Source organism: Trichechus manatus, unplaced genomic scaffold (assembly GCF_000243295.1).
Source record: "Trichechus manatus latirostris isolate Lorelei unplaced genomic scaffold, TriManLat1.0 scaffold00002, whole genome shotgun sequence".
Taxonomy (NCBI): Eukaryota; Metazoa; Chordata; class Mammalia; order Sirenia; family Trichechidae; genus Trichechus; species Trichechus manatus.
Window position 1 is genome coordinate 12,072,104 of NW_004443938.1, and position 25,902 is coordinate 12,098,005.

General features: G+C 45.4%; 1 protein-coding gene across 1 annotated transcript in view; it reads right to left on the minus strand.

The window, feature by feature from the left end:
* The window catches only part of SYTL3 (synaptotagmin like 3), a 101,913-nt gene that overhangs the window by 24,971 nt on the left and 51,040 nt on the right, over positions 1–25,902 (minus strand). Inside the window, exons 5-9 of the mRNA XM_023728290.1 lie at positions 23,644–23,695; positions 22,547–22,613; positions 19,683–19,761; positions 15,742–15,863; positions 9,286–9,420 (exon numbers count right to left, since the gene is read on the minus strand). Of these exons, the coding sequence (XP_023584058.1) occupies positions 9,286–9,420; positions 15,742–15,863; positions 19,683–19,761; positions 22,547–22,613; positions 23,644–23,695 (455 nt within the window). The remainder of the gene's footprint in view (positions 1–9,285; positions 9,421–15,741; positions 15,864–19,682; positions 19,762–22,546; positions 22,614–23,643; positions 23,696–25,902) is intronic.

Sequence of the window (25,902 nt, forward strand, 5' to 3'; positions counted from 1 at the left end):
GATAGTAAGTGTAGTACTAATGAATCTTTTGAAAATGTTACACAATTTGGCTGCCCTTAGCGAGCTGAATAAATTATTCCTTTGTTTTTCTGTTTTTCTTTCTTCTTTTCTTCTTTTTTGCTATGAAATGTATAATGTACATAAAAATACATATGATGCATATTATAAAATTAACATCAATGTACCCATCCATCACCCAGCTTGAGAAAAATAACATTGCCAGGACATTGGACCCCCCTGTAGCCCCTTCCTGATCAATTCCTCTTTCTTTCCCATCCCTTGGTAAACACTGTTTCAAATTTTTGTGTAAATCCTTCTTGCTTTTCTTTACAGTTTTATGACATCAGTCTTAGAAGAAATACAACCAGAATGCTCCTTAGAAATAAGGATGGCAAGACTTCTTTGGACATGTCACCAGGAAAGACCGATTGCTAGAAAAGGACATCACGTTTGGTAAAGTAGAGGGCTAACGAAAATGAGGGAAACCCTCCGTGCGATGGATCAACACAACAGCCTCAACAATGCCCTCCAGCGCACCAGCAACCATGAAGACGGTGCAGGACTGGGCACGTTCGGTTCTGTTACGCATGAGGTCCCCCTGAGTAGGAGCCAACTAAATAGCAACTAACCACAGCAAATATTTCCCCCAAACAATGTATTTGTTAGTTTTGCCTGGTTTTGAAATTTATATAATTGGAATCCTACTGTACATATTCTCCTGTAACTTATTTTCTCTCTACATTATTTTTTAAATATATGCTGCCAGGTGTACTTTTACTTCATTCATTTTCACTCCCAAACAATACTCCATTGTATGAAATCTATTCATCTTTTTTTAGCTGTTTTTTTTTTAATTGTGCTTTAGATGAAAGTTTACAGAGCCAATTAGTTTCTCATTAAACAATACATATATTGTTTTATGACACTGATTGCCAACCCCATGATGTGTCAACACTTTCCCCTTCTTGACCTTAGGCTCCCTATTACCAGCTTTTCTGTCCCCACCTGCCTTCTTGTCCTTGCCCCTGGGCTGGTGTGCCCATTTAGTCTCATTTTGTTTTACAGGCCTGTCTAATCTTTGGCTGAAGGGTGAACCTCAGGAGTGATTTCAGTCCTGAGTTAAAAGGGTGTCCAGGGGCCATACTCTCGGGGTTTCTCCAGCCTGTCAGACCAGTAAGTCTGGTTTTTGTGTGTGTGTGTGTGAGTTAGAATTTAGTTCTATATTTATCCCCAGCTCTGTCTGGGACCCTCAATTGTGATCCCTGTCAGAGCAGTCGGTAGTGGTAGCCGGGCACGATCTAGTTGTGCTGGACTCAGTCTAGTGGAGGCTGTGGTTTTAAGACCACAGACGCTACTCACCGAAGTAGGATGTAGAACATGTTAGCTCTGTTTTTAAATAAAAATGCATTAATATCGGTAGATATCAGCTAAATACACACACACACACACACACACACACACAAAACAGTACAGCTGGAGAAATTCAGAAACTCTGAACTAAAACGGAGGCTCCCAAAATCTCAACGTGAAAGTTCGCAGCCAGTCTCTGCTTAGGAATGACCCAAATATCACAGAAGGTCCCACACCTCAACTGTGGAGGTAGGGTGTTTATCATCTGCCATGACTCAGAAATCTGCTCTCCTGAAACTTTTCCTAACTTCCTGCCCATCACGTTCTCTTGGAGCACCAACGTGTGTTCCATGTGGTAACTTGTGCCAATCACTTCTTCTTCACTAGTAGGGAAAAAGTAAACTGCAGAAAGCACTGTCATAGAGTGCATTCCTCTTTAGATTTTTTTTTTTTTTTAAATAGGGGAGGTGTAAACAAAGCTTAAAATCCAACAGGAACTTTGATGTAATGTTTCTCAACCATGGAAATGCTAAAACCTTAACGACACATTTCTTGACTCTGCCAAGTTCTATCTAACTCCCTTGGATAATCAGAGTTGATTTTTTCCCAAAAAAAAATTGTTTTGTTTTTTTTTCTCCTTATCACAAAAACTTTACATACAGAAAATATCAAAAACACAGATGAAGGGATAAAAATTTTAAGGAAAAAGCATAATCCCACCATCCAGGGTTAACATTTTGGTATAATCCTTGGAGTTGTCTTCCAATGTTTATAATATAAGCACATTGTTTTGATAAACAGGCACTACTATAATACTATTTCATAACCTTATATTTTAATGTATCTATATGTTCTCCATGACATTAGTATTCTTCAACCAGATCATTTTTAATAGCTGCAAAGTATTTCTCTGAAAACATGTACCATAATTTATTTAACAATTGCTGTATTGATGAGCATTTTGGTTATTTCTAGTTTTTTTTTGATTAAAACAATTATAAGCAATGTTGCCCTGGACATCCATGTATACACATCTTTGGTAACATTCATGATAATTTTTAAAGACTGTTTCCTATAACTGAAATTGCTGGGTAAAGAGAACACGCATTTTAAAGACTTTTGATACATATTGCTAAATGGCCCTCCAGGAAAGTTATAACAATTTATGTTCACACCAGCAGTTTATGAGAATGTCTGCCTCTCCACACCCCTGCCAACATGGAGCAGTATTTTTTAAATTTGCTAAAATGGTCCCAAAACAGCAGCTTGTTTTAATTTTGCAATTATCTGTCTACTTGGGAGGTTGAGCATTTTTCTCTATTTATGGCCCATTTGTATTTCTACTTTGGTAGTAAGTGGAGATTTAATAAGCTTTTCCTAGTTCAGCTCTTTATTTCTCAGATAATATAAATATCTCTCAGAAGGTTAGGCAACATCTTTGGGTAAGAAACAATGAGCAGTTATTGGCTTTGTGGGAATTCAGTTTCAACACACACTGTTTTGCTCTGAAGGGAACAGGTTATAATTAAGCACATAATCATTCAATCTTGTAGTTGTAGATTTTAAGGGCACAAATCAGAGACAAGTTTAGAAGAAAGTATGAGAGAATAAAGAGCCCTATTGAATTTGCATTGTGATTTAGAAGAAATGCACCATGAAGCAAAAAGATTGAGTAAGAATGAATATACTTAGTGCCTATCTTTTTGTTCTTAGGTGCTGTCAAGTCAGTTCCGACTCATGCGACCCTGCATACAACAAAATGGAACACTACCGGTCCTGCAACATCCTCACAATTGTTGTTATGCTTGAGCCCATTGTTGCAGCCACTGTGTCAATCTGTCTCCTTGAGAGTCTTCCTCTTTTTCTCTGACCCTCTACTTTACCAAGCATGATGTCCTTCTTAGCCCATGATGTATCTCTTAGCCCAATATAATTTCATCCTAACTCTTAAAGATTTTCTAGGTGTGGATAAGCCCCAAGGGAGTGGAGCTGAACCCGGATGGTGGTACACCTGGGTCAGAGGTGGGTCAGGAAAACCACCCAATTTAAGAGTTCAACAAACCACGTGGGATAGTACAAGAAGCCTGGTCTTCAACTCACGCAGCCACTGGGGTTGAATTAGAGTCCTCCCATTTACCGTCTGACCTTAGCAAGTCACTTTCCCTCTGTGAACTTCAGTTTTCTCAGTTTTAAAATGGGATAATATTATCCACCACAGCAAGACTGTTGTGAGGGTCACTGAGAAGTGAAGAGCCCAGCCTGCAGTTAGCACATGCTATTGTTGTTAGTCCCTAACTCATGGTGAACACTCACACAATGGCGCCAAATGATGATCGGGCCTGCTCCATCCCCATGATTAGTCAGGGACCCAACCATTGTGATCCATAGGGTTTCATCGACTGATTTTCAGAAGTAGATTGCCAGGCCTTTCTTCCTAGTCCATCTTAGTCTGAAAACTCTGCTGAAACCTGTTCGGCATCATAGCAACACACAAGCCTCCACTGACAGGAAGGTGGTGCCTGTGCATGATGTGCACTGGCCGGGAATGGAACCCGGGTCTCAAGGATGGAAGGCAAGAATTCTACCACCGAACCACCACTGCTTCCAGTTAGCACATTTGTGGTTAGCGTCCTTCAAGTTGATTCCAACTCAAGGCGACCCCATGTGTGCAGAGTAGAACTGTGCTTCATAGGGTTTTCAAGGCTATGACCTTTTGGAAGCAAATAGCCAGTCCTGTCTTCCTAGCCACCTCTGGGTGAGTTTGAACTGTCAACCTTTCGGATTATAGTCAAGTGCTTAACTGTTTGCGCCACCCAGGGACTCCTAGTAGGGTTTTAATGGTAGCATGATAATAATCAATCCAGTCTTCCAACAAGTATTTACTGAGTGCCACTTAAGTGCCAGTCACTGCTCTAGGCACTTGGGAATTGCATTCTAGTGGGAGACGGTATAGACAATGAATAAGAGACAAGTCAACTACATCATGCATAGAAGGCGAGAAGAGCTGTGGATGCAGGGAAGGGGGTGGGAGTGCAGAATGGAGCAGGGAGGTTAGACCACCCTGAGAAGGGGACATCTGAGCAAAGACGGAGGAAGGAAGGGGACAAGTCACGGTGCAGCCCTGGGAGCGAGAACAGACTGCAGGAAGGCCTTAAGCAGGGGTGTGTCTGAACGTTCAAGGACCAGCGCATGGCCAGTGAGGCTTGAGTGGAGTAAGCCCGGGTGAGGTCAGAGCAGGTGGTTGGGTGGGGCAAATCACACAGGACCCCAGCTGGCCACTGTAGGGTGGATCCTGTACTGTGCACCTGGCTTTGTGTGTTGGTGTCTGGGGATACAAAGACTTGATTGTGGCCCTGGAGGAGCTCACGGTCTAGTCCAGTGGGAGCGCCCATGTATTCTCCCTGATGGTGGAGCCTCCCCGTCCTAGGTGCAAGGCAACTGAATTCCTGGGAGCCCTTCCATCACCTGGGGTAGGGGCAAAGCTTCAAATGAGCCTTGGAAGTCTCCCAGAGGTCTCTCCTATGCACCCACATCGCATAGCCTTCACAGGGCTCAACCCTGGAAAAGAATGTTCTGGACCTGCCCTTGCCTACCTCGCTCTCAGGGAAGTGTTACCTCAATGCTTTCATCTTTCTGAACTCTCCTTAGATGTCAACAACACCTTGTCAGGAAGGGAGGTGCTAGCCTTCCTCAAACACCAGCTCTCTGAAATGTGCTGGCAGGGCTGTTCCAAACTTCTCACGGCCCTCACTTCCAGAATGAAAAGGGCACCCAGGTCACAGAGGATCAGAAATTCGGTCCTCCTCTGCTGCAACCCATGTGTGACACGGGCAAGTAGCCACACTCAACTGCTAGTCTGTAAAGTAAGAGCTGTGGTCCCAGCCCCAGCAGAGAGTTACCCCATGAGAAGAAGACTCATGTGAACGGTATTTGCATTTGGGAGCCGAACCCTGGTTCTCAGCCAATATGCTTCAGAACGGATGAAAGCGTGGATGTTCTTACCAGGACCATGCACCTTGGCACAGGCCCACATGGGAAAAGGGCTCCTCCCCCAGGTGCTACCTAACGCACAATGAGAGTGTGGAGACCAGTGCCGTCCCAAAGAAATACCATGTGAGCCAGACGGGTAATTTAAAATTCTCTAGTAGCCACATTGGAGCCCTGGAGGCACAGTGGTTAAGAGCTCGGCTGTTAACCAAAAGGTTGGCGGTTGGAATCCACAAGCCGCTCCTTGGAAACCCTACGGGGAGGTTCTACTCTGTACTGTAGGGTCGCTATGAGTCAGAATTGACTTGAAGGTGCCTAAGAACAACAGTAGCCACATTAAGAAAAGAAACAGGTGAAATTAACTTCAATAGTATATTTTATTTAATCTAATAATACCCAAAATATTGTCACTTCCACATGTTTCAATATAAAAATTAATGAGATATTTGACATTCTTTTTTTTAATACTCTTTGAACTAAGTCTTTGAAGTGTTGAAAAGCAAAGATGTTACTTTGAGGACTAAGGTGCACCTGACCCAAAACATGATATTTTGAGTAGCCTCATATGCATGTGAAACCTGAACAATGAATAAGGAAGACTGAAGAAGAATTGATGCCTTTGAATTATGGTGTTGGCGAAGAATATTGACTATACCACGGAATGCCAGAAGAATGAACAAATCTGTCTTGGAAGAAGTACAACCAGAGTGCTCCTTGGAAGCAAGGATGGCAAGACTTCATCTCACGTACTTTGGACATGTTATCAGGAGGGACCTGTCCCTGGAGAAGGACATCATGCTTGGTAAAGTAGAGGGTCAGCGAAAAAGAGGAAGACCCTCAATGAGATGGATTGACACAGTGGCTGCAACAATGGGCTCAAACATAGCAACAATTGTGAGGATGGTGCAGTACCAGGCAGTATTTCATTTTGTTGTACATAGGGTCACTATGAGCTAGAACTGACTTGATGGCACCTAACAACTACAAAAAGTCTTTGAAGTCCAGTGTGCATTCTGTGCTCAAAGGAGATCTCAACTTGTTCTAGCCACATTTCAAGTGCTCAGTAGCCACACGTGACCAAAGGTACTATATTGGACAGCACAGCTCTAGACTGTTAAAGAACCCTTAACAAATTACACACTCTATTCAGTGTTTGCAATTGTCAGTGCTGGACCTGTGTTTCTCAAACTTGGACATGCACGTGACTTGTCTGAGTCATCTAGTGCTGCTGTAGCAGAAATACCACAAGTGGATGGCTTTTACAAAGAGAAATTTATATCCTCACAGTAAAGTAGGCTGAAAGTCCAAATTCAGGATGTCAGCTCCAGGGGAAGGCTTTCTCTCTCTGTCGGCCTTCTCATCAATCTTCCCCCAGACTAGGAGCTTCTCTGCACAGGGACCCTGGGTCCAAAGGATACCCTCTGCTCCCAGCACTGCTTTCTTGGTGGTATGAGGTCCCCACTCTCTGCTTGCTTCCCTTTCCTTTTATCTCTTGTAAGATAAAATGTGGTGCAGGCCACACCCCAGGGAAACTCCCTTTACATTGGGTCAGAGATGTGACCTTAGTAAGGGTGTTACAATCCCACCCTAATCCTCTTTAACATAAAATTACAATCACAAAATGGAGGACAACCACACAATACTGGGAATCACGGCCTAACCAAGTTGACACATATTTTTTGGGACACAATTCAATCCACAACATGACTCTCCTGGGGCCCTTGTTAAACTGCAGATTCTGAATCACCAGGTCTGCACTGGGGCCTGAGCTTCTGCATTGCTCCCAGATGATGTGGATGCTGCTGGGTCCCGCATTTTCAGTAGTGAAGGTGTAGAGCAGTGGTTTAGTGGGGCAGGACTGCCCGCTGGAGCTGGTGAAGGGTGGGTTGGGGGCTACTAGCATTTAGGGGAGGGGTTAGGGGTGTTAGTATGGGTCTTGCCTGCTTCTGCCATGATTTTTGAATGCTCTGGACATTCACGTAGATGGGGAGAAAGTTTGTAATTACCTGAGTCTAACACCATTTCACATAAAAACACAAACAGCCCGAGGCACAGAGTGGGTAAAGGAGTTGCTCTGGGTCACACTCCTTGCCACCAGAGAAGCTGGAACTTAAACCCGAGAAACTGATTTCTAGAGGCTGTGGACCCACTATACTACACCATGTCCACGGATGTGAAGGAATTCCCGCACTCATTGGATTCTCAAAGCAATCCAGTGAAATAAAACAAGCCTGATACCCATTTCTTGATGAGGACTCTGACATTTAGAGAGATTGGAAGTTCAAGTCTAGCCAGAGGCACCTTGGAAGAAAGCCTGGCAAACTACTTCCAAAAAATCAGCTGTCGAAAATCCTGTGGCGTGCAGTTCTACCCAGACACACATAGGGTTGCCACAAGTCAGAGTTGACTAGATGGCAACAGGTTCTTCAAGGAGTTATGACTGTAATTGAGGCCTCATGACCTGTCGTCCAAGGCCCCATCTACTATACCATGTATCACAATTCTAGGCATTAAAAAAAAAAAAAAACCATTGCCATCAAGTTGATTCCAACTAATAGCGACCCTACAGGACAGAGTAGAACTGCCCCATAGGGTTTCCAAGGACTGGCTGGTAGATTCAAACTGCTTATCTTTTGGTTAGCAGCCACAGCGCTTAACCACTACACCACCAGGGCTCCAAGGCATAAAGTAACATTCAATTCTTCAATTTTGAATAAACAAATGAATGAATGAATGAATGAAAAAATGCCTGCTTATAGACAGAGACTACATTTAAACATCACAAATCTATCTTGGAAAGAAAAGCAAAGTTGGAAGACTTACATCACCTGACTTCAAGAGGACTATAAATCTTCAGCACTCAGGACAGTGTGGTATTGGCATAAGGAGAAACAAAGACATCAGTGAACAGAACAGAGAGCCAGAGAAAGACCTACACTTCTGTGGTCATTTGATTTCCAACAAAGGCACCAAAGTCAATGAAACTCCTTTTCACAAATGGAGTTGGACCAACCGGATATCCAAATAGAAAAAAAAAAATGAACCTCAACCCTACACCATTCACAAAAATTAATTTGAGATGGATCATAGACCTAAACATAAAAGCTAACACTTTTCTAAAGCTTCTAGAAGAAAACATAGGAGAATGTTCTTCATGACTTGTGGGTTGGTAAAGGTTTTTCAGACAAGAAACAGAAATAACCATCAGAGAAAAATTGGATATATTAGATGTCATCAAAATTAAAAACTTCTCATCAAAAGACACTATTACTGATTGAATTGTGTGCTCCAAAAATGTGTATTGGAATCCTAACCCCTAAACCTGTGGATGTAATGTCATTTCGGGATAGAGTTTTCTTTGTTATGTTAATAAGGCCATGTAAGTATACGGTGTATCTTAAACCAACTCGCTTTCAAGATATAAAAAGAGCAGATCAGGCACATAGACAAGCAAGCAAGCAAGCACTAACAGAAGGAAGATGGATGCCACGTGGAGATGGCCAAGAAACCAAGGAATAGAAGCTGAAAGAGACAAAGATCTTCCCCCAGAGCCAACAGAGAGAGCCTTCCCCTGTAGTCGACACCCTAAATTCAGACTTCTAGCCCCCTGAACTGTGAGAAAATAAATTTCTCTTCTTTAAAGCCACCCACTTGTGGTATTTCTGTGACAGCAGCACTAGGAAACTGGGACGGACACCATTATTTTATTATTAATTACTCTGGATGCATGAATGTGCTCAAAACAAGATGTCACGAAGAAGAAACAACACCATCAAAGTATATCCAGGTTTTCCCCAGGTCCCATCTAAGTAAGATATTGCCTACACTCTCTTGCATACTTCAGTCTAAGAAGACAAGAGTTCACTCCAACACCCTACCTATCAATCCAATTTGATGTCATAGTCACAACCACACATCACATGCCAAGAATATTAGGACAATACTCACATGTCTCAAGTCTCCAGAGAACAACGGACAGACATCTGGGCTGGATGAGACTCTCTCTTGCTTCAAAACAGGGTCAGGAGAGTGTTTGGGGTCCTCTTGATTGAGAGATATCAGAATATCTGATGAGCTGACCTTCTGGAAAAGGAAAACCAAATGAATATTATAGTTTGCATCCCAGTTTGATTTTGTTCAAATACGGTGACTTCAAAAAGCCCAGCCTGCATCTATTACCTGATGTTACTAACATGCAAAATTCTATGGCTAAGAGAACACTCTTGTGTTTGGAAAAATGCATACGCACACACCCACTGGGCCCTGAGGCCGGCGTCATTAAGCTTTGCATATTCATGGACAGTGATGTGAGTTACTTGTTATTGTTGTTGTTAGGTGCTGTTGAGTCAGTTCTGACTCACAGCAACCCCATGTACAACAGAAGGAAACACTGCCTGGTCCTGCGCCCTCCTCACAGCCGTTGATATGCTTGAGGTGCTTAGGGATTTGTAAAAGTCTTAAAGAAATGGAAGGTCCACAACTTGCCCTTAAAAATGATCCTGGCATGAAATATGATATTCAGACCCATGGGCAGAGTTTTAGCTCTAATGTGCTCATAAAAAGGAAAAAATCAACATATTTCATTAAAAAAATACTTTGTTAATTGCTTGTATAATGTATATAGTTGTGCCAAGTGCTACCAGCATTCAGAATGCCAGTCACTCTGCCTGCCCCATCACACAGTACATCATGTCAGAGATGGGAAACGTGGTCTACAAACTTCCCTGGGCACTCAGCATGGTCAGCATCCACCAAACCCTGCCACCCAGACCCTCTGTCTCTTCTTCCAGGATCCATCAAGGCCACTCCTCCCATAGCTGATATGGGCAGTGCAGTCTCTGGAGCAGGTTTTACCGGGCTCTGCCACTTCTGACCACACCACCCCCTGGGCATCTCTTTGCCCCAGTGTCCTCATCTTTAGTGGGGACAGTAACCATACTAACCTCACCCTTAGCACATAGTAGCATCAGAGTGGCTTTATCTGACCTGGGTGAGTAAGAGAATTATTTGTGCTACCCAGAATTCCCTTCAGCAGCCCCTTGGCCTCAGTGATCCTCATTCGTCTTTCCTACTTGGTGCATATAATGTGGAGGTTAAGAGTTTAGGATTTAGAATCTGACAAACTAGATTCTGATCCTGGTTTCATTTTTATTAGCTCTGTGATATTAGACAAGCCTTACGAAAACTCAGGTTTTTGGTCTCAGGCTGCTAACCAAAAGGTCGGCAGTTCAGATCTCTCAGCTGCCCCTCGAAAACCCTATAGGGGTAGTTCTACTCTGTCCTATAGGGTCCCTATGAGTCAGAATCAATTCAGTGGCAATGGGTTTGGTTTTTTTGGTTTAATGAGACTAACAATATCTTACTCAGTATTTCTGCAAGAATTGAATGTGATAAAGTATGAAAAAATGCTGCCATTATGCCAGGAATACAGTAAGTGCTTCATAAACGAATGACAACCCTCTCCCAGGTCTGTGTCACTTACGGAGGGGGAGGAGTGTCGGAAGGCAGTTAAGAGGATGCTCGTGGAGACCCTGGAAAGCTAACATGAACTTATACTTGTCTGCACTTCAAGGTTTCAAAGCCTTCCAGATACATTTCAAATACTCCAGACACCTTACTACTAAAAGTGGTCTGAGGACCAGCAGCATCTGCATCACCAGTCACCTGGGATCTTGTTAGAAACGCACCTGAGATTCTGCACCTCATGCCCCATCCCAGACCGACTGACTCAGAATCTGCATTTTAACAAGGGCTCCCTGGGATTCACACACACATTACAGCTTGAGAATCACTGCTCCCAGTTCAGGCTCCAGATCAAGACTGTGTGAGTTCGAACCTCAGCCAACCACTTTCTAGTTAGTCAACCTTGTTACTTCATCTCTCTAAGCCTCATTTTCCCTAGATGTAAAATAAGGTTACCGGTAAATGCAATACCGACTGCACAGGGTTGTTGTGAGGTTAGAATGAGCTAACCCCTGTGAAGCTTTTAGCATAGAGTGGCACATAGTAATAAATGCTGGTGCCTGAAAATGGAAGCAACCAAGATGTCCTACAATAGGAGAAAGGATAAGCAAACTGTGGTGGAGCCATACAGTGGAGTATTATCCAGCGACACAGAGAAACAAGCTATCAAACTATGAAAAGATATGGAGAAACCTCACATGCATGTTGCTAAGTGAAAGAAACTAGTCTGAAAAAGCTACATATTGTAGGATTCCAACTACACTCACTTTCAAGAAAAGGCAAAGTTATAGATTCAGTGAGAAGATCAGTGGTTACCGGGGGGAAGGAGGAAGGCGAAGAGATAAATGAGATAAATGGGTGGTGCAAAGGGCATTTTTAGGGCAGTGAAACTATTTTGTATGGTACTGTCATGGTAAACACATAACATTATGCGTTTGTCAAAACATATAGGAGAGCAGAGACTCAAACAGAAAATTTTACACCAATGTTCATTGCAGCACTATTCGCAATAGTGAAAAGGTGGAAACAACCTAAATGTCCATCAACAGGCAAACGAATAAACACAGTGTGGTACATACATACAGTGGAATACTACTCAGCCAGTAGGAGAAATGAAGTCTTGATACTTGCTACAGTGTGGATGGAGCTTGAAGACATTATGCTGAGTGAAATAAGCCAATCACAAAAGGAGAAATATTGTATGACCTCACTTACATAAAAAGACAAGAAAAGGCAGACGTACAGAGACCAAAGTTTATTAGAGGTTACCAGGGGAGGAAGGGAGGAAGAAAAGGGAGGTTAGCAGTGATAGAAACATTGCATTGATTAAGTGTAGGGTTGTAATTATTGTAATTGCTGTAAAAAGTTGAATTTGGCAAAAGTTGTATGATAGATATATTTACAACAACAACTAAAAAAAAAAAAAGTAGCCACTGAGGCTGCTTATGTACAACCAAACACCTCATGGGATTTGGTTCCTTGGTTTGGAGGTTTAGGGTTATGGATTCATGGGGCATCCCAGTTAATTCGCCTAATAACATGTTTAGTGCTTCTGTTCTACCTCCTACTTCATTGCATAGCACCTGGGGCCTTAAACGCTTGCAAGCAGCCATCCAAAGCACAACAACTGGTCTCTATTCACCTAGAGCAACAGAGGAAGAAGGAGAATCAGGAATAGGACGAGGATATGGAATGTGTGGCTAATTGCCTCCATGAACAATTGCCTCCTTTACCATGAGTCAAGAACTGGATGGTGCCCACCTACCATTACTGAACATTTTGATTGAAGATTCCACAGAAGAATCTTGAGAAAAAGGGAGAAAATGCAGAACAGAATTTCAGATCCTCATGGACTCTAGACTTTCTGGAGCCACGGAGGGTGGATGAACCTCTGAAACTATTGCCCTGAGATAATCTTTAAACTTTAAACCAAAAATATCTCCTAAAGTCATCTTAAAACTGAACAATAGTTTAACTTAACTAGTAAAAAAGGTTTGCCTTGAGCATTATGCTCTTTTAAGAACAATCTATATGAGATCAAACTGACAATAGCAACTCGAAAGATTAGATAGGAAATTTAGTGGGCAGTGAGTTTACGTTAATGGGGGAGGAACAACTCAGAAAAGGAGGGTGAGAATGGTTATAACTCGAAGAATGTAATCATTGTCACTAAATTGTACATGTGGAAACTGTTGAATTGATGTATGTTTTGCTGTGTATATCTCAACAACAACAAAATGAATGAAATTTAGAAAAACGAAACCCATAAGACTGTACAACACAAACTGTGAACCCTAATGTAACTGTGTACCTTAGTTAATAATAATGTATCAGTTGTAACAAATGTACCACACTAATGCAAGAATGTGGCATCAGGATTGGAGGAAGACTCATTAACAACCTGTGATATGCAGATGACACAACCTTGCTTGCTGAAAGCCAAGAGGACTTGAAGCACTTACTGATGACGATCAAAGATCACATCCTTTTATGGATTACACTTCCACATAAAGATAACAAAAATGATCACAACTGGACTGATAAGCAACATCATGATGGACATTGTCAAGGATTTCATTTTACTTGGCTCCACAATCAACACCCATGGAAGCAGCAGTCAAGAAATCAAATGATGTATTGCATTGGGCAAAACTGCTGCAAAAGACCTCTTTATAGTGTTGAAAAGCAAAGATGTCATTTTGAGGACAAAATAAACAAAATTTATTTATTTATTTATTTGCTTGATCCAAGCCATGGTGTTTTCCATTACCTCATACACATTTGAAAGCTGGACAATAAATAAGTAAGGCCAAAGAAGAATTGGTGCATTTGAATTATGGTGTTGGCGAAGGGCACTGAATATACCATGGACTGCCAAAAGAACAAACAAATCTGTTTTGGAAGAAGTACAGCCAGAATGCTCCTTAGAAGCTAGGATGGAGACACTTTCTCTCACGCACTTTGGACATGTTATCAGGAGGGACCAGTCCCTGGAGAAGGACATCATGCTTGGTGAAGTAGAGGGTCAGCAGAAAAGAGGAAGACCCTCAATGAGATGGATTGACACAGTGGCTGCAACAATGGGCTCAAGCATAACAATGATTGTGAGGATGGCGCAGGACCCAGGACCGGGCAGTGTTTGGTTCTGTTGTACATAAGGTCGCTATGAGTTGGAACAGACTCGACGGCACTTAACAACAACAACGCCAGCTGTTAATACTAGGAGAAACAGTGTGCAGGAGAGAGGGGGTGTATGGGAACTCCGTACTTTCTGCACAATTCTTCTGTACACCTAAAACTGCTCTGAAAAATAGTCCATTACAAATAACAGCAAATGCTAGCAATTTAGATGATGTGCTGAGATCATTTCGATCATGTAATTTAGATGTTACATTATTTCACTGGGTCTTTACAAGAGCCTGTGAGGTGGGCAGAACAGTGTTACCACCTTCATTTTACAGAGGCTCATTCTGAGGCTCAGGGAGCTCAGGTGCTGTGCCCCAGGTAACCAGACTAGCAGATGGAGGCAGGATTTGAAAGCTCTTATGGAAGTCCCAGCAGCAGAGTGAGGCTGGCCTCAGACCCTCGCCTGAAGACCAGTCTGTCTGGGAAAGTCTTGGGTTGAACACACAGCTGCGGAGAGTGGGCCTCTGTCAACCAACCTGAGCAGTCGTGTCAAACCTGCCAGCATCCGGGGGCACCTGCTGGAGCCGGCCACCTCAACTGTCCTGGAGCCAGGTGCTCTGAGGCTAAAGTCTGCTTTCTCTTATTCCCCAGCACTCCACTCCAGGCGTGATTCATCCTGGTAGAAGCCAGAGGAATGCTGTCCCTAAAGATGTATTAGGTGACTCTTTCTGTGGTTCAGACACCTGGAGAAAGAGTCTCCCTCCTGAGTTACACATGACTGTGCAGCATTTATTTTTTCTACAGTTTCTACTGAGACCAGGAACAGATTTTAACCCAAGTTTGTCTTGAACGGAAGTAGGAAGGCTCTCATCCCTCAGGGAGGTATTCACAGACCCCAGGAATACAGCTTGGCAGGTCTTGGTCCTGCAGGGAAGCCCTCTGTCATTGGTAGGGCCTTGCAGCCAGCAGGGAGCATGGGGTGGATACAACAACGCCCCTAGGCTCACAATTAGGTCCAAGCCTCTCGGTGTCCTGAACTATTTTCCAGAATCGACCTTGAATTTTGACCTTTACTTGGTACAAACAAACAGAACCCAAACCAGTTGCCATCGAGTCAATTCCAACTCATAGCAACCCTATAGGACAGAGTAGAACTACCCGATAGGGTTTCCAAGGCTGTAATCTTTATGGAAGCAGGCTGCCACATCTTTCTCCCTCTGACTGGCTGGTGGGTTTGAATCACCAACCTCTCGGTTAGCAGATGAGTGCTTAACCACTGCACCACCAGGACTCTTTATCATTTGCTCAGGCCACCCCAAATAAATAGTTGCTGTTAAATCAAATCCAACTCATGGCGACCCTATGTGTGTCAGAGTAGAACTGCTCCACAGGGTTTTCAGTGGCTGATTATTCGGAAGTAGATCATCGGGTCTTTCTTCCAAGGCACCTCCGGGTGGACTCGAACCTCCAATCTTTTGGTTAGCAGCTGAGCTCGTTATCCCTTTGCACTGCCCAGGAACTCCTCTGCAAATAGAGGGGCTTAATGTTTTGTTGTAGAGGGTCAGCGAAAGAGAGGAAGACCCTCGATGCGATGGATTGACACAGTGGCTGCAACAATGGGCTCAAGCATAACAATTGTGAGGACGGTGCAGGACCGGGCAGTGTTTTGTTCTGTGTTCAGAACTGACTCAATGGCACCTAGCAACATTTTGCTATAAAATAAAAGGAGAAGTAAATCTGTGGAGCAAATGAGTTGGAAAGCTTGGAAAGAAGACAGGATTGCAGCGCGCGTGGCGGCCGTGGCCCCTGGAGTACCCTGGTGGCGTTGATGGCGGTGTCAGACTGGCTCCTCCTCTCGGTCCGACCTGCGCTCTGCCTGTGACCCGTGGTTAGGCGGTGTTTGTCAGAGATCATGTCATTCTGGGACTTGGAGAGCTCTAGAAAACAAACACAAGGAGATGACCGGCGGGAACGCGCAGCTTTGCCAAGACTTCCGAAGCCATACTTGAGATGTCTCACAACCCAAACCAGGTGGGCCCCATGGTCTGCAAGTGAAAAGCTCAGAGGGGCACAGGCGCATCCCTGTGCCAGCTTTGGGGCCGGGGGAAGCACAGAGGTGCTCAGAGAGTCCACTAGACTTCATCTGGACGTGGGTACATAGTCCCTTGCCAAGGGAGGGAAAAGAGCTGAATCCCCTCAAGGATCGCTCTGTGGTCCCCAAGCAGGAAGGTGGGGACCCCTGCCAGGGCCGGAGTTAAAGGGCAGCTCAGACCACCCCTCTGCCTCCTGGCTGAGTCAGTCATTGAGATGGTATTGTACACATCCTGTCATACGCGACCCCGGTTCTACGTCACAAGTATGCAGCTGTCCAAACAAAAAGATGCCAACATAACAAAGAAGCAGGCTTCTCGGGGTTCCTTACAAAGAGTTCATATCCAAACGCCCCTTCCTGGGGGAGTCCTCACAACCGTGTTAGTAAGAGACTCCTGAAAAGATGGCTTCAGACTTGGTTTTTGTTTTTACAGAATAACAGTGGTCTACAATAAAGACGGATCAAGCGAGAAGGAAGGAACCCACACACCAAAGTGAGAACCACTCAGAGATGAACTCTTCCTCCCAAACTGACTTCCTTTTCCCATGAGATCCTCGTTTCCCTCAAACGTGGGCCTCAGGAATGATCTCTAGAGGAGCACTGCACCGTAGAGATCGGAGGCGAGCTACGGCCATAATTCCAGACTTTCTAGAGCCTCATGAGCAAAAGCCAAATGAAATAAATGAAAGTAGTTTTTAATAATATATTTTAAAATGTAATGATTTATTTAACTCAATATAGCAAAAATGTTGTTTCAGAAACATGTAATTTCTGTAAAAATTATTAATGGAATATTTTACATTGTCTTCATGATAAGTCTCCGAAATCGGGTATGCGTTTTACTTAGTGCATGCCTCACTTTGGACACCACATCTCAAGTGCCCAATGGCCACATGCGCTGGTGGTTCCCGTACTGGACAGGGTGGCTCCAGGCCCCTCTCGGCCTCTGGCTCGTTCATCACGGAGAGGATATCGCATGAACCCTCAGCCTTGTGCACTGCCCAGAGCTAAGTCTGTAGAACATCTGTCCTCGCAGGAGAAGACCCCAGAAACACCCTCGGCATTCACTTTTCCACCAGGATGCACATGAGCCTCTTCCTCTCTGAGGGCAATACTGCCCCTGCTCCCTCAAGTCTCCCACCCAGAAATCTTGGGGGCATTTTCTATGTCAGGGAGCTAGAAAGGGACCAGCGCACACCAGTCCTTGAAGCTGACAAAATACGACATGAAATCTTCACACAGCTAAGTCCCGGGCTGGTGGGAGGACACAAGGGGCTCTAATTTCATGCCCTCGGGAGATGTTATTCTCCCCAGCCATCTGCTCTGCTCTCACCACCCCAAACCTGAGCCTTCATTTGGCCCATTTCCATCCACTCCTTAAGGGGGAAAAAGCCTCCCCAAGCAATTCAGGTTCTAACAAGCAGGCTTATATACGGTGCTACTGGGGGTGAAAACGAAAACAAAAACAAAGAAGCCCCGCGCCTTCAGTTTTCTCATTTCCTCCCCCTCTGAGGTGTGTGTGGGGGCGGGGGAGCTGATATGCTGAAATCTCCTAGAAATACCCTGATAATAAAAAGGGCTGGAATAACACATTTCTTCCAGCTGGTTTGACTTCCCAGGACAACATCAACAGGCAGAGGTTGTCATTCAGGGTCAGCTTCCAAAACCCCTTGGGTTGACTGGGCTTCCCCACAGTGTTCTGGGCCATTGGGGCCCCGGACTGCAGGCTCCAGTCTTACTTCCTCCTACCCAAATGAGGCTTTCCTCGTATCCACTTCCATAGGGAAACAGACGGCAAAAAGGATCAAGAGGGACACATGGAAAATAGCTGAAAACCTGAGAAATATGAACCAGCATCTCCCAACAGCCCCTAAAAAAGAAAAAAAGTTGCCATCAAGTTGACTACCACTCAAGGTGACCCCCATGTGTGTCAGAGTAGAACTGTGCTCCTCGGGGTTTTCAGTGGCTGATTTTTTGGATGCAGATTGCCAGGACTTTCTTCCGAGGCACCTCTGGGTGAACTCAAATCTCCAACCTATTGGTTAGCATCCAAGAGCTTTAACCATTTACATCACTCAAAGACAACATCCCCTATGGCATACTAACTGTCCTGCTGCTGGACACCTGAGTGAGGTTGTGTATCCGGGAAAGGGCGGGGACATATCTTCATTCCAGGGGCCCAGAAAGCCAGGGGTTTCTGTCCTTGCCTCTGGGCCAAGTCCTCAATGTCCTAGGAAGTCTTAGAGCCTGGACATCAGGGGATCACTGGGGGAGGGGACACAGGTTAGGTGGTCTCAGTCACTTTCCTACATCAGAAAAGGGATGTTGCTGTGCTCTTGCCAAGTCCAGCCCAGAGACCAGCTCTGGTGGTTGCTGATAATGATGATGTTGTTCGGGGCATTAAACTGGCCAGTCCCTCACTTGGAGTATCTGCACAGGCCAGGGTGGGGGTGGGTGTTAGTAATTGCCAGCAAGCGAGAGCGCCCTTCACGTCGGTCCATGCATCTAGGGGGCAGCTGTGAGATGCAGCGGGTGGACGGGGTTTCTGCGGGCAAGTGATCAGAAGGGGTGGGGTTAGTCCCATGCCCTGAAGACACAGTGGCATGGTAGGGCGTTCACATAAGCCACACAAATGTGGGCAGGGGCTGTGTGTCTAGCAAGTGCAGAAAAGGGCCCGACTAGAAGAGCCAGCTGGTCAGAGAGCACAGCTGTGATGATCAGAGCCGTGTCCAAGGCTGCTGTGCAGAGAATGTCAGGGCCTGGTGGGGTGGGGCGGATTGGAAAACCCCAGGCACTATTGCAAACGGGGCAAGAAATTCCGGAGCCCCTCCCTTCTGAAGGAGAAGGGGGCCGTCTGCTACCTGAGATAGCCCTGTTTGGAAAGCCTCGCTTTGATTTCAACGGTCGGCATGCAGCAGTTTAGTCAGGGCTGCCGGGAATACAGATGATTCATTAAACCAAAGGATAAGATTGTCTCCGAGCCTCGCGCAGCAATGAGACCCTCCGTACGCAACTGCAGGAGACTCAGGCGGAGGTGATGTGCAGAGCCTGAGCCCCTGTCCTCAGTACTGCCCATGCCCGGCCTCTAGGAGGCACGAGAGGGTCTGTTCTCCCTCCAGGACCTGAGTCTTAAGATAAACAGGAAAAAGTATCTGAGCAAAAAGAACCCAGAAAGAGACGAGATTCTAAGCAGTGCTACTTCTGGGTTACTTGCTTCTGCAAACCAATGCTAATTGAAGAAGATAAATTTATGGGGAGACTGGAAAAGTCAGGCCACGTAAAAGGGGGATATTGGCTCCCCTACCTGGCCTGGAAGGTTCTGGTTTTAGATTTTGTAATCCTGTCACTACCTTTCTCTGTTGGTCTTCTAGAGAGTCTGAAATGAAAGTTAGTGTAACTTCAAGTTCCTTCCCTGCGAGGAGCTCAGGGGTGTTTGGATGGAGCAGGAGGAGACCAGCCAGCCAAGTGGCTGAGGTGGCGTCTTCTCTTCCCCCAGTGGAGCCAGAGGCCACCGTGCCGGTGAAGAGTGGACAGCCCAGTGCTGGACTTCCCCTTGGCCCTGTCCCAGGGATAGTCCCAGCCCAGGTCACCGCCAGGCCCGGGCCAGTCGGCTTGGCCAGGCTGGTTGGCTGCAGGAGGAACATACGGAGTGACATCCACTTACTTTTCATGTGGGTGGTAACAGACAGAAACAGATTTTCCACCGACTTATTAAATCCTTTAAACTGGCCAAGTTCCTGTAACTAAAACAGACAGGAGAGAGAGTAAGTTATGTTTCATGGCCTGTGTCTGCCCCAGCAGCCTCTAGGCTGCCAGCTCCAAACCACTGGCCAGCGCCTGCAGGTTTGGGTGCAGGCAGGTGTGGTGTGGGGGTGTGCGCGTGTGTGCAGGTGTATGTGCAGAAGTGAGTGTGTGCATGGGGGTGTGTGCGGGTGTGTGTGCAGAAGTGAGTGTGTGCGTATGGGGGTGTGTGCGGGTGTGTGTGCAGAAGTGAGTGTGTGCGTATGGGGGTGTGTGCGGGTGTGTGTGCAGAAGTGAGTGTGTGCGTATGGGGGTGTGTGCGGGTGTGTGTGCAGAAGTGAGTGTGTGCATGGGGGGGTGTGTGGGGATGTGTTGCGTGTGTGTGCAGGTGTGTATGTGTGTGCAGAAGTGTGTGCCCAGGTGTGGGTTGTGCAGGTGTGGGTGTAGGCAGGTGTGGGTATGTTGCACAGGTAGTCTGTGTGCAGGTGTGGATTCAAGTGTGTACAGTTGTGGGTGAGTGCAGGTGTGGGTGTGTTGCACAGGTGGTATGTGTGTGTCGTGCAGGTGTGTGTGGGTATGTGTGTAGGTGTGGGCACCTATGTGTGTGTACAACTATGAATGCATGTGTGGTGCACGTTGGTGTGAGTGTGTTGCGCAGGTACGTGGGGTGTGTGTGTAGGTGTGGGCACATGCGGGTGTGGGTGTATGCATGCATGCCTGCTAGTGAGGAGGGACACAGGCCCCTCAGGAAGCAGGTATCCTCTTTACTCAGCTTCCTTCACTGTATTTTGACATTCACATTGAAGGGAGGGACTTTATCAATGGGTTGTTGACAAGATAACAACTATCTCTTGAAATAATGACTGACATTTTATTGGCTTAAAGATTGTACCCAAGTAAATTACTGCTTGCTTAACCTCCTTTCTCTATAACCCCACCCCAGCTGAACGCAGAGGGACACCCACACGGATGGAATGCACACAACGTAAGGGCTGAGGGGATGGAATGCATGAGACATAGGGGCTGAGGGTGGACAGGGCACATGGTAGCCAGACTGGAGCCAAGTAGCACCGCCTTCCAAAGCAGAAGAGAAAAGGAGTGAAAACAACAGAAAGAAGATCACTTCCCTCTATAGATCTCACCTGTCCATCCATCCATCCAGCCAGCCAGACAGACAGACAGACAGACAGACAGCCATCCCTCAATCCACCCATCCATCCATCCATCCATCCGTCCCTCCCTCCATCCCTCCACCCACCCACCCACCGACCCATCCATCCATCCATCCATCCATCCATCCATCCACCCATCCATTCCTCCATCCACCCATCCATCCATCCATCCATCCAACCATCCACCTATCCAACCGCCCAACCATCCATACATCCATCCATACATCCATACATCCATTCCCCAATAGATATGCACTGAGCTCACAGATGCTGGCACAGGAATGTGACCAAACACCTTTGGATAATTTAAATCTCAAGGAGAACTAGAGCAGGGTTTTGACGAGCACCTGGGTCTCCATTGATATTGGAAAGGAATGTTTATGTTTTCTCTCTCCCCGCACCAGATGTGCTTTCCCGTCTTGTTCACGCCAATATGGTGGTTTCCTTTCATTCACAGAATAATACTAATGAAGATAACCCACACCCTCTGTTCCCAGTGCACATTACAGTTGCCAAAGCACCAGCAGAGGCATCATTTTATTCTCACAACACCCATGGAGGGAGCCAGACGAAAATTCTTGTTTCCACTTCTTAGGTGGAAAACCCAGTGTCTTAGTTATCTAGGGCTGCTGTAACAGAAATCCCACAAATGACACACAGAAATTTTCTCACAGTTTATGAGGCTAAAAGTCTGAATTCAGGGTGCCAGCTCTAGGGGAAGGCTTTGTCTCTCTTTCAGCTCTGGGGAAAGGTCCTTGTTCCTTGGCTTCTTGGTGACCTTCATCTATCTTCCCCCATCTCTGCTCGCTTCCTTGCTTGTTTAATTTCTTTTACATCTCATAAGAGATTGACCAAAGACACACGCTCAACTAATCCTACCTCATTAACATAACAAAGACAACCCATTCTCAAAAGGGATTATAACCACAGGCATAGAGGTTAGGATTTACAACACATATTTTTGGGTCACACAGTTCAATCCATAACACCCAGGTAACCCCCAAGATGACACCAAACCCGCTGCCATCGAGTCGATTCTGACTCATAGAGACCCTATAGGACAAAGTAGAACTGCCCCATAGGGTTTCCAAGGAGCAGCTTGTGGCTTCGAACTGCCGACTTTGCTTTTGACAGCACTGGCCCTGGTCCACTCCACATTTGAGTCTACAGACAATCAAAGATGGGCACACACACTTGTACACTCTCTCTCACACACTCTGAACCAACCCCCATTCCCTTTAGACACATGGGGACCCCAGGCACACACCAGCCTTCCCAATAACACACACTGAAAGGCACAGGGCAGATTAGAGAAGAGGCCAATGAACAAAAGTAGAGAAGGCGTGTTGGACACAGACAGAGGAGAGCAGGCGGGTAACGGCAGATGGTCCCCCGGCCCCTGCCAGGCGGTGGAAGCACACACACTTGGGGAGGCCCAGAGCGCCCCAGCCTCTAATTTGGGACCTTCGTTCTCTGCCTTGTTTATGACCCACTCCAGACCAAGCCAGTCCCTTTGCTACAAGGTTCTCCACCCAACCCCTTCAAATCTCCTTCCTCCCTGTCTTGCTTTCCATTTCCCTTCCCAAGAGAACCCCAGGACACACAGATACCTTACCCCTGTCTGGCCGCAGCACTGGTTTTCACTTTGGGGAGGTGGCGTGGGAGGAACCACGGAAATTTTGCTGCTAAGGGCAAACGCAGGAATAAGGAACAGGTTAGGAGCCATATAAGTGCTGGTGTCACAAAAGCAGCAATGCGTCATTATCCTGTCATTCAACTTCTCAGCTCTTTTGTAGAAAAGAATCCCCTCCCCAAGGCCATTATTTCTCAGTATCTGGATATGGGGACACCGTGGGACACTTCCTGACATCTGGGCTTTTCATTCCGTCTCTACTCTCAAAGATCGGGGGGGTGGGGGTTCAGGGCCTGGCCGGGCAACTGGGGCTGTTCCAGAATCCCAGACCCCACGTCTGGGTTCCCATCTGAGTCTGTGACAACCACATCAGCAGAAGGGCCAAAAGCATTTTGGATATAAACATCAACTAGGAGAGGGAATCGGAGGCTTGGAAAAAATGGGAGTGAGGGGGAGGGAGGAGGGGTGGGAGGACGGGTAAAAATGAAAAAGTCCTGAGACCAGAAAATCCCCCAATGCGCCGAAAAACAGCTCCCGGCGGGGAGCTGGAAGCCATCGTTTAATAAACGGTCAGGCCCGCAGGTATGTGAATTATCGCTAGCTTCCACATGGCTGGGTTTTTAGAACTTCGTGTCAAGAAGTTGCCATCTCAAAGGCCATCATTCACTTCCACAAATGTTTATGGCCTGGCCGTGCGGTGCCAGGCACTGGACGAAGCGTTGGAGATGGGCGTGATTAATAAGAGGGAATGCTGGGTTTAGAATTTCATTTACTGTGCAACCAAAAATAATATTTTGTTTCCTCACAACCTTTCGGGAGAATTTAAGAAACAAAACGAAATGTTTACTTGTAAAATATTATGCTACCTCCTTGAAGGCTTTTCATCAGAATCTGAAACCATCTCTGTTTGCATCTTTTCCAAGCACCTTCTCTCTCTCTCTCTCTCTCTTTTTTTTTAAAGTTACATTCCAAAGCAGTGACATCTGAAAGTCAAGACATCTTAAAGTTTGTTCAGGGTGTCCTTTGTGCTCCTGCCCCGCGGGCGGGCGCAGGACGGCTCGTCCTTTTGCTACACTCACCTCAGTTTCTGATAAGATTGCAAGAGCTTTGCTCCAGCTGTCTCGTGTTTGCCTGGAAGAGATATCAGTGAAGGTCATTTATTAGTAAGAGACTGACTTTGATGATGCAAATGTAAGAAGTGATAAATTAGAATTTTCAGTTTTCTAATGTTGCTTCTTGTGCTTAAAACATAAGAAGCCATTTTAGGGGTGATGGAAATGTTCTCAGATTAGAGCATTGTGATGGTTGCATAACTCTAAGTTTATTACAATCATTGAATTGTAATTTGAAAAAAACCAAAAATTTGAAAAATATTTTTCATTGTATGTTAACAGGTGAATTTGATGTTCTATAAATTATACTCCACTAAAGCTGTCAAAAAAAAAAAAATTAAAAGTAAGAGAACATACTAGCTGGGAATGACCGCTTTATGAAAAGTTAATGTTGGAGTAGACTTTCTTAATCTCGTTAATTTGAAAAATATTTCAAGCTTCCCAGCTTCCATTTGTCCTTTGGAAACGTTTCATAATTGAACAAATATATTCCTCTAAGCAGACCTTGTTATGGAGATTAAATTAATCTTTTAAAAAATGTAATCTACTTACTTCTAGTTACAGAGGCTAAGCATTTCCTAAATAAGACTGCATCTGATATAGTACCCTTTTTGTTTCCAGGGAAGGGGCTTTTAGGTTGTACTAAGACCGAAAAAAATAAAAGTCTATATGCCCACAGTTCTGTGAACATAGTGTTTCCTGGCCAAATGAATACAGGGCCAGCAACCTGTCGGGGCCGAGCTTGAAATGAAGATTTCTCCTCTTCACACTAGGGATTGGCCTAGGAGGTCAGCCCAGTGTGTGTCTTGTGTGTTTAGAAGGTTCATTGTGTCACTAGAGTTGGTGTCACCCAGTGTGGTAGCTCATGGTGTCACCCCCCCCATGGACCTCCTCCCATGCCAGACCATACAGAATCCTTCATAATGTTTCTATACTAATGTTACTCGTAAATCGTAATTCCTGTATATCACTCCTTATTTTCCTTTAATTACCACTGCATTCTCAAAAAAGTTATTGAGACAGGTTCACAAGTACTAGTTACCACAATATGGTGGCTAAAACACCAGAAAATTTGACAAAATCAGCAACTGTAAAAACACTGCCGCAATGAAAACAACAGCACGTGCTTGTACAGATGAAACCATGTGATTCGAAGCGTCATTATAATTGGGTAATAATGACAGCTCTGACCAGAGAGCATGAAAAAAAACAAAACCAAACCCATTGCCGTCGAGTTGATTCCAACTCTGGGGTGTATTAAAAGGTTCAAAAAGTAAATTAGCATAGAGTGTTAGCCTTGTAGGTATATTGATACATGTAAGCTGGGTTTACAAAAAATGTTTTTGTTGTTATAACTAACTACAGGATATTTTTATAAAAAATAATAAATTCCTGCTGAAACACTGCACAAAAATTTTATAGACAGTCATTTTGGTGTCACTCCCTCTGACAGCGTCACCCGGAGCAGTCCACACTCCCCACATCCCCTTAGTGATGCCACTCCACAGAAAGACTTATGGATTAGTGTCACATCCATAAGACACAACAGGGGTAGGGAGAAAGCCAAGAAGGGCAGGGAGGCCTTTGTGAGGGGACAGATGGCATCTGATGGCAAGTCTGCCCTCGATATCCAGCCCCCAACCTTGAAGCAGGGATGTAGCAAATGCCCCAGGGGATCCACGGCTGGGGGGCCCACAGGCCTGGTGGGTACCGGGGCAGAGTCAGGCAGTGCATGAGCCTTTCGAACGCAGCTAAACTTTGTGTCTATCTGTGTGTGTGCATTTTCTGGAGTTCATAATCGTGTTTATCAGATTCTTTAAAAATTCTGTGAACACCACTCCCCCAACCCCTACCCCCATCAAGAAATACTTCTCTTGCAGAACAAAAAAGGTACAAAAAGGCCTCACCCAGAGGTTGCTGTGTGGTGAACTGGTAGAACCTGCTTGTAACTGATGAAATCAGACATGAGCAGCGGCACCTTAAAGAAAACGTCCAGGAAGGAGCAAAAGGACAACTGAACAGAGGGCAGCGGAGAAAAAACATGAGGAGAGAGACACAGAGAGAGAGGGAGAGAGAGAACAGGGGTAGGGTGGGGAGAGCATGAGAGAGAGAGGGAGGGAGAAGGAGAGGAAGACAGAGAGGAAGAGAGAAAGAGGAGGAGAGAGACAGCACAAGGGGGAGCACGAGAGAGAGAGAGAGAGAGAGAGAGAGAGAGAGAGAGAGAGA